The following is a 9,700-nucleotide window of genomic DNA, read 5'->3' as shown; positions in this document are numbered from 1 at the left end:
TCTCTCTCCGTGTACACTATAATACTATATCCTCTCCCTTTCTACCTAGCCTCCACTCTCTAGCTGCGACCACCTCTATAGCTCAATCAGACGAGCGGCAATTCTCTGCGCCGCCGATTTCCGCCGTCACCTTGCTCTCTCACCTCATCAATACGCTACCCTTCTCTCCTCCTTTGTCTCAACAGTTACTTTATTATTATTCCCCTTATATTGCCCCTTCATTCCATAGTCCCTCTCTTTCTTCCCTTCTTCCTCTTCAAAACCTGCTCCTCATCTCTGCACATCTAATTCTGCTTCCTCATTAAAACTACTCTACCTGGACACGATTCACACCATCACTTTTTATTCTACACCTGGGCCCTTATCTCACTCTGCAGCAAATCTTGCTTTCAGAAGTCTAATTGAAAGCCTAGCTCGATCCTCCCCTCCATTAACACTACCAGATCTCACTCCCATGGCTCTCACGGGCTAATCGCTGCAATTCCGAGCTTCCATAGCTTGTTCTCATTTTAGTTATATCTAAACATCATTGCATGCTTAGAAAGCTTTATGTATTTACTCTCAACCCTAATCCTAACCTTAGGGGCTGGTGTAATCTGTAAATTATACTAAGGTCTAGTTGATCTGCTCTCCAGATCTTTTATGGTGGCCCGGGTGAAAGACCAAATACAGAAGGCAAGATTAGGGGGGGTTCTCATTTCACACCTACTAGGACGGACTTGATCTAATCAGACCATAGTGATGAATGTGTAAGATGGAGATGGTTTCAGACCCGGTAAGCTGCAGCAGCAGTGATGGCACTGGATCTACTTATAAGTGGGGGGGAGACACTACTGCAAGGAAGAGGTCGTCATCAAGCAGTGATGTGGATAATAATGAAGTAGTGGGCGATACATATACTGTGATTAATGAATTGAACAAGGAGATTGATCTCAACTGCAATGGCCATATGAATTATAATGGTATTAGAGGGGTTAGAAATGGGGGCAGTTCAGTGAGACAGTATGTTCGCTCTAAGATGCCTCGGCTCCGATGGACGCCTGACCTTCACCGTTGCTTCGTCCATGCAGTAGAGCGCCTTGGAGGCCAAGACAGTAAGCCCCTAATCAGCACACTAAAAAGCTTCTTGAACCCCTAATCTTCTTGTATTATTACTAACTAGTGATTTTGAAGCATAAATCGACCCTAATCAGTAACTAGTGCATCATGAAGTTGTATCAGCCCCTTATCTTATTGTCTAATTAAGTGGCCATCATCAACCCTCTCTTAGACGTTACTAGAAAACCTGATAATCACTAACTTGTCATCAAAAAGCAATACATTCTATATGAACTACTTCTAAGTTGCCATCATGAAGCATAAATCTTTCAATTAACCTAGTGATTTTGCTGGTAAACCCTAGCTTACTAGTAAGTAATCATAAGGTTAGCGTTGACGTGCTTGGTGATTATCTGAGTTGAAGGAGTTTTTATCCTTAATCTGAAATCTAACTAGAGGAGTTTATATTTGTGTGTATGCAATGGTTCAGGAATTAACGAAGGATTAACTTGACGTTGTCGTGCAGGAGCTACCCCAAAGTTGGTACTCCAGTTAATGGATGTGAAGGGACTTACCATTGCTCATGTGAAGAGCCATTTGCAGGTAATTATCTCAGAGAACCCCATAATTATCTCATAAGTAGCATATTTGCCTAAGTCGTTCAGTTAATTATGATTTGCTTAATGTAACCATCTAATTAACATAATTGACTAAGCTAACAATTTGATCATGAATAAGCAACTATCTGTGTGCGTTGTTAACAAATATATCGTCGAGGATAGTGCAATTTTTTTAATGTAAATTTTCTCTCATAATTGAGCTATTAATCAAGTTTCAATGAGCTTATTATCGTTTTCGTCATGTATATTTCTTTCAGATGTATCGAAGCATGAAGAATGACGAGGGTGGGAACAATAGTGCGTCTCTCTCTCTCTCTCTCTCTCTCACACACACACACACACACACACACACACACACGTCTCTCTCTCTCTCTCTCTCTCTCTCTCACACACACACACGTCTCTCTCTCTCTCTCTCTCTCTCTCTCTCTCTCTCCACAGATCTATACGGAAATTGATTCAAACTCCTCAGATCTGAGCTGAGCAGGCGCGAGACAGTGAGCTTGTGATTAATCCTGATTACAAAATTCTTGTACATAAGCACCCCCTTCTTAAGTGTTATGGTGACCTAATATGCAGGCTTTGCTACCACGTCCTCCTCAGAGCAAGCAGCAGCGGATCATCATCATCATCAGCTGCTACAAACCTCAATGTTCAAAGGTGCAGACATTTTCAGTATGGCCAGCTCCGATGGGGTTAACATTAATCACGACGATAATAATGTAATTATGCAGAAACAGCAGCAGGTCATGAAGAAGATGCACGAGCTTGACAACCGAAGAGCAGGGTTGATGTTGAGAGATGATACGGAGTGCAGGCATTTGCATGATTTTCTCATTACTAACATCAACAAAAATAATAATATTTCCAACAATACAAATATTAATCATCTGCAGCGGCCAACAGTCACCTCATCACCTGCAACAGCAACACTGCAGCTTCTATTAAATACCAGGTGAATTTTATACAAAAACAAACAGAGATTTCAGTTTTCACGACCCTTAAGGCTTCCAGTTGTTTTGTTTAAGCTATATTTGGGTTTTCTAAGTACATTTTAAGTAATTTTTAACCAATATGCTGGCTTTTTTTTACATAGACATGACCTGAATGACCGCCTCCAGAGTCCAAATTACGACTTTGTTTCTAGTGATCATATTTTTATCCAAATTTTTAGGGCAGTTCGAATGATTACTGGACGAATTTTTCCCGCTCTCATCTTGGTTATGTGACGTTATGTCACGTCATGCATGGCAGGAAACGTGTAGATATAATAATTTTACTGGCTTATATATATATATATATAACATACATACATTTATATGTACTATGTAGGAATAGATTTTAAGTAAATATACACACAGTCATGTAGCAAGTAACAGATTTGAAGTCAGTAGCTTTATTTTCTGCATGTCACATTTGTATTTTATATATACATATACATATACATATATACACACACACATAGATATATATATTCATACATATAATATACAAATATATATACAATATACATATATACACACATATATATATATATATATACATCTACATATACATATACATACATATATAAAGGCAAGAATAGATTTTAGGTAAATATATATACACAGTCATGAAGCAAGTAACAGATTTTAAGTCAGCCTTATTTTCGGCATGTCACATGTGTATTTTATATATCCGTATACATATATACATATGTATATATATACATACATAGATATATATATTCATACATATAATATACTACACATACACAAACTGTCTCATTGTCTGTTGATTTACTTGCAAGCCTTTTAGGGTTGTTTGTTGCCTTTCTAAAGATTTGTTTCAATTTTAATTTTATTCCTGAGATCTGTTTTATAGAAATGCCCTTTCTGCCAGCTTTAAATTTAGACTAAAGAGAAGAATTAATGAGATGCTCTTCCATGAAAAGTCACCGGGCCATTAAACATGTTGGACTTTAGCACTGCAATCACTTGTAAAGGGCAGGCTATAAATGTGCTGCTTAAAGTGCATCATTTTGTGCAAGATTTTCTTTCAGTATTAACTACGCTATAGTTAAGGCCTCTAGTTCCTAGTATCTACAGCCAATCCAGTGATCTAAGCCTAAGTTTGAATTTATTTTCTTTCATGCTTTTTGCAATTATATCAATAATGCAGGCAAATGGAGACAGATTGGTGGGTAACACGGGCTTCCCGGCCACTTAATGAAGCCTTATTGGCAGCAAGCTGCAGTAGCAGAAGAGATGATCACGATGAGAGCTCCTGTTTGATAGGAGGATTAAATGGTACCACTAATCCGATAAAAATTAAGCTTAATCCTCTTGAAGCCCACTCGGATAGATGGCGTGGTGCTGCTTACCTGCAACATCAAGGAAACCCTCACAACCCTCTGATACAACTTAATGATCAACGTCCCAAGCGATTAGCTGTGCAGTTGCAGGTTGAATTACATCCAACTCTCAAAATATTTCTTCTGTTTTCTTCTCCATGTTTTATTGGCGCTTAAACTCTGTATCTGATAATAGACTGTGATCCCTTTTCCACCACCCAAACCCTATTTCTGATTCCACCCTCCCTCTAATTTAAACAACAGGAATAAACCTTTCTGTTCTCTAAGGTATTAGGCATGTTTGTTATCTTGCTTTTGATTTTATCATACTCTACTTTTAATTATATCACATTCTACATTAGATAATGTGCAGAAATATTACATCTTTTTGGCGAGATGTCTTATAGTGCAACTTAACAAGGACCTTTTTTCTTTCTTTCATGCAGCAGGAGATGCATCAAAGACAAGATTCTACAGGGCAACAACTTCTTGCTAATCCCTGTGATTATGATTCTGAGTTACCAGACTCCAAGAAGGAGCTTGAGACTCTTCAACTTCTGCCAAATGAAGAAAAGGAGATCAACACAAGGCTATTGAATGGATGTGATCAAGGCTCTCTTTCCCTTTCACTACACACCACTAATTCTAGCAGTAGTAGTGCTGCAGCTTTGCAATCCTCAAAGAAGGCGGCATGGTTCTATGGAGATAAAGGAAGTCACATCATTCATGGCCCGGCCTTGGACTTATCAATTTCAATAGGCTGATCTGCCTCTGATGCCTATGAAACAGTTTGTTGATGGAAAAGCATGGGAGGTGATAATTAATGGTGTTCCCCAAGGCGTTCTTGAGCTAATTGGATACAATTATATGAAGGAGGGCCTTCCCCCATTAGAAGACAAGAGCAGCTCTAGCTCTGCCTTCACAATGTTGTCAAGAGTTGCCTTTCAGTCCACACACACACACACACACACAGGCGCACATGAAAACACAGAAAAACAGGTGTTTGTGGTATTCTGGTCCACTTGGAATCCTGGCTATCCAACAATATATTGTACAATCTGCCATATTAATATATTGTGCTAAGGATGATCTCTGAAACGTTAATTCAACGAGCCATATATGTGTGTGCATCCACCAAGGGATCGATGCATCCACTAATCTAATTCCTTTGATTCTTGTCCAAATTGAGAGACCAGGCATTGATTAGCTTAGCAATGATGTCTACTAACTCCATGTAAAAGGAATTAGACCAATTGTAAAAGTCGAGAGAGTAATTAGCCGATTAATGACCCTCTGTTTCACTAATCACTGTAGATAGCTTCATTAGCTTGTTTAATCAGCTCATAATCAGCTCCATATTGCATAATTGTTCCAACCAACCACATAGCAACCTTCTCAGGTGTGTGTACCACAAAGTTGCTAAGCAAATTTTGGGTTTAATCAATCACAAAGCTAGAATTTGGCCTCCACTTTGCAAGAGGATGAGTTTTCAGCTTTATTTCTTCCCTTCAGTCTGCGCCGCCTCCTGTAGGGGAGGATTGAGTGGTTTGTTGTGATAATTGATGAGGATAGATGTGAGTCCCCAACACTCCTAGGTATGTACCCAATCCATCAATGTGATGATTTTTGCAAAAAATCGGCTCTAATTGCATCAACAATGGACCCCTCTTCTCTGTTTTTGTGAGGGCTTCAAAACAGTGAATTTCCACTCACTAATATGCATCAAACTTGCTCCAAATTCAATGTAGGGCTTGCACATGAGTTGCCAATACATTCCCATTTTCCAGATACATGATTCTTTGTCAGATTTGCAACCATTTGCCTCATACATTCACCACACTCAAGCTTCAATGGAGAGCTTGCAAAACAAAATTTTTCTTCGCTTTGGCCAACTCAAATCTGGTGTTGTTTGTGTTTTTGCACCTGCAATCTGCTCAAGGATGTTTAGTAGTCCTTACCTGGTAGGCCAAGCTCTCAGATTTGATGAAAATCGGTGTGCTCCAAGCTTCACAGCTCCAATGGCAAGCTTCATAGCTTCTTCTCCCTCTTCTCTCACTCAGTCACATAAACCCTAATAGAGAGCACCAAGCTCTGATACCATGATGAAAAACAGGTAAAGGGAGAGGAGACACACACACAGAAGCAAACCCTAATGTATTATCAAACCCTAACCATAGAGGGAAGCCATCTCCCTTCTCACACAATGCATAAAGCCATAATCCATAATCTACAACACACTACATGTGTTGTGTCTACACACTGCTAACCCTAGCTAATGTCCACACACTATGACCAGCTGGACGCGGTCATTTATGTCTCACAAATGTTACTACCTAGCATGCCAGCACATAGTGCAACTGGCATAAGCTGACATCGAGCTTGAATCTCAACAATTTTAACTAAAGGCCACAAAATATTACGTGATTGAGTGTTTAATCTCCTTCGGCTAAGGTGATCATTCATTTCTATAGTGGGCGGTGATCCTAAGAGCTTTGTTCTTTACGAATATGTAGTGCTTTATATTAAATGCAATACGATCTAATTTCACCCAGTTTAGGTGTACTTTATAATACTCCTTACAATAATATGTTTTTCACTCCTTGTAGAATGTAATCAGCTAGTCAATCATAAATCTCAATGCATACACATCTGAATCTTTGCCATATGTATTTTAATTCCCTAGGTCTATAATTTCATTAGCTTGTCAAGGTTGAAGTTTATTATGTTCGATTACTTGAACCTTAAACATATCAAAAACAACATTATCCATGTATGGAGGGTGCACAAAGAAATTAACAAACTCTTGTTTTTTTGTTAGAGCAAAGCTTCAGATCCCAATCAATGATTCCCACTCTTGGAGCATGATTCATCATGAAGTTTCTTTTATGTTTGTGCTCAACATGTCAAATAAACTTATAAAGGAATGACATTGTGTGTATTGTGTAGATGAATAAAGTAGTGTTAAGTTTGTAGGCTTAAAGGATCTGTAGGGGGGGGGTAATTGAATTGTAGGATAAATGAAGTTATGACATTGTGTCTATTGTGTAAATAAATTAATGATAAGTTTGTAGGCTCAAATTATCCGAAGAATAAGAGATAGAGAACATGAAGAGAAAGAGAGATGCAAGAGGTGAAAACATGGAGAAGAAGAGAGGAAAAAGAAAGAGAGAACAAGAGGACTACAATATTAAAAAGAGGAAAGAGGGGTGTGCTCACTGAAACGCGAAAAAGAAAAGTGGAATACTCATACGGTGGAGAGGGAGAGAGTGAGAGGGAAAGAGAGAACAAGAGGACTTCAATATTAAAAAGAGGTAAGAGGGTTGTGCTCACTGAAATCATGAAGAAGAAGAACAGAATAGTCATATAGTGAGAGGGGAAGAAGAAGACTCTTTTAGTGTCATAGGAACAATCCCAAGAGAGCAAGACTGATAGGAAGGAATACTGAAAATGAGTGGAAAAGGGAGTGACAATGATAGACAATTAATGAAAGAGAGGAGAGGAGAGGGTTAAGGGTGACGGAGACAAGAAGGGAGAGAGGGGGAGAGAGAGGGCGAAAGATAGAGATACGGGAGAGAGAGAGGGAGAATAGGGAGATGGAGAGGGAGAATTGGGAGGATAGGGTGAGAGCGACAATGCAATGGAGGAGAGGGAAAGAGAGAGGGAGACATAGAGACTAGGGAGATTATAAGGGAGACTTGGGAGGAGAATGTGATAACTTTGATGCAAGGACGGAGAGGGTGATAGATAGGGAGAGGGTTAAGGGTGACAGAGAAAAAGAGGGTTAAGGGTGACAAAGAAAGAGAGGGAGAGACATGGAGAAAGATAGAGACAAAGAGGGAGAGAGAGCGAGAACAAGGACTTTGATATCTTTCTAAGATAACTATGCCTAATCTTAGACAAGATAAGGGAGACTGGGAGGAGAGGGTGAGAACTTTAATGCAAGGGACAAAGGGAGGAGAGGGTGAGATGGCAACGATGATAGATAGGGAGAGGGTTAGGGGTGACAGAGAAAAAGAGGGCGAGACTGGGATAAAGAGTAAGAAAAGGGGAGAGAGAGCAAGAAAACGAGAGTTGGTGAGAGGGTGACAAATAGGGAGAGAGATCAGAGTTGGTGGAGGAGGAATTGAGTTGGGCTGAGTGGCGGCAGTGGTGGTGGTGGTGGAGGAGCTGAGCTAGGCTAGGCTGAGCGGCAAAATGGCTATAGTTGTGGTGAAGATGGGAGGAGCTACTTGTAGAAGGCTAGTGAGAGAATATAAATTTTTAAGAGAGATTTTGAGACAAGAAGCTCTCTCCAAAATCTCCCTTGACCAAGCTCACTCTTTGCCAAGCCTCAGAAATCCCTTGCTTATCTGCAAGCACATGTACACACAATTTTATTTATGACTTCTCTTTCCATATTTAAAGACTAATTACGAAGGACTCCAATTGTTGACTTACTCATTATCTCTTGATGGTATTGAAAAGTTGTATCATCCTCAAGAATGCAAGACTAACCACCATGAGTGATTCAAATATTGAATTGTCCCCATCATAGCCCACATGGCTTTATGAAGAATGGCACTGATGCAATTATCCCCAAGAGACTAAAGAGTGAGAGTGGTAGTAGTGTGATTCTTCCCCAGTGGTCTTAAAAGCTAGAGCCATTATCTAGGATCATTAGTATTGAAAAATAACCATCTTTGGGGTTATTAGAATTGCATAAAAGCCATTTCCAACCTACAACTATCATACTCACCATCCCCTTTGGTTAGAAAATTTTTTTTTTTTATAACTCCATTCAGAGCTATGCTATGTCTCATCATACCCCCTAGTGGAGAATGTATATTGGGAAATTCTTCATTACACCCTTGGGGAGAATATTGCAAAAGAATCATTTTCTAGGGTCATTAAAAATGTATAAAAGCCATTCTTGGGGTCATTAGAATTGCAGTAGTGCCATTCTAATGACCAGAGCTACCATACTCACACCTTCTAGAACCCTCTATTCTTCACAATTCTGTACTTTTGTACAATATTGATAGAGAATGGCATTATGGAGAATGATAGTAGCACCATTATCCCCCATAGGGTTATGGAGAATGGTCCTTAAGTGCCATGCCCCATAACCCCATGGGGGAGAATGGCTCTAGTTATACATGTCATACACCCTCTCTCATAACCTCATGAGGGAGAATGGGCTTATGGAGAATGGCACTAGTGCCATTCTTCACCATGGATTATGGAGAATGGTAGTAGTTCCATACCTCCATGGGGTTATGGAGTGCCATCCACCCCTGGGGTTATAGCAAATCGAACTAGTGCTATTCTTTGTAACCCCAACAAGGGGGAGAATGGTCCTGGTGCCATTCCCCCTTAGGGGTTATGGGGAATGGCACTAGTGCCATTCTCTATAACCCCACTCCACCCCACCCCATTGAGGAGAATGGTAAACACTTGCGGGACAAAGGCGGCAATATTTTTTGAAAATGAGAAACATTTGACATCTTTCAAAGATTCCATTAAAAAAGTTCAGTCTTTTACCTCTTTTTAAAAAGTTGTCTATGTATGCATAAAACACTGCCAAAAAATGATAATATTTTGGGCACTTTACACGTTTCTTAAAAAAATTGACATGAAAAAAAAGACTTCGTTTTGCTTATTTTTTGAGATTATAATTGAAAATCTAACAATAATTTTTAAAAAAACGTGCCAAAAATAGAGACAATGTTTA

General features: G+C 39.5%; 1 protein-coding gene across 2 annotated transcripts; it reads left to right on the top strand.

Annotated features, from left to right (window-relative positions):
- Nucleotides 1-235: 235 nt before the first annotated feature.
- Nucleotides 236-5,099, top strand: LOC147608398 (uncharacterized). 2 transcript variants are annotated; one of them, XM_086789283.1, is made up of 6 exons: nucleotides 236-1,094; nucleotides 1,565-1,641; nucleotides 1,916-1,955; nucleotides 2,238-2,613; nucleotides 3,819-4,101; nucleotides 4,437-5,099. In XM_086789283.1, exons 1-6 carry the CDS (start codon nucleotides 746-748, stop codon nucleotides 4,752-4,754), a joined length of 1,443 nt encoding a protein of 480 aa, XP_086645409.1. In that variant the 5' UTR covers nucleotides 236-745; the 3' UTR covers nucleotides 4,755-5,099. The 2 variants fall into 2 exon arrangements, with proteins under 2 accessions (XP_086645409.1, XP_086645408.1); XM_086789282.1 differs by having other exon boundaries at nucleotides 242-1,094; nucleotides 4,440-4,897.
- Nucleotides 5,100-9,700: the final 4,601 nt, after the last annotated feature.

Source organism: Cibotium barometz, chromosome 53 (assembly GCF_041138505.1).
Source record: "Cibotium barometz isolate CiBa-2024 chromosome 53, ASM4113850v1, whole genome shotgun sequence".
Lineage (NCBI taxonomy): Eukaryota > Viridiplantae > Streptophyta > Polypodiopsida > Cyatheales > Cibotiaceae > Cibotium > Cibotium barometz.
This window is presented reverse-complemented; position numbering and strand designations above follow the sequence as displayed.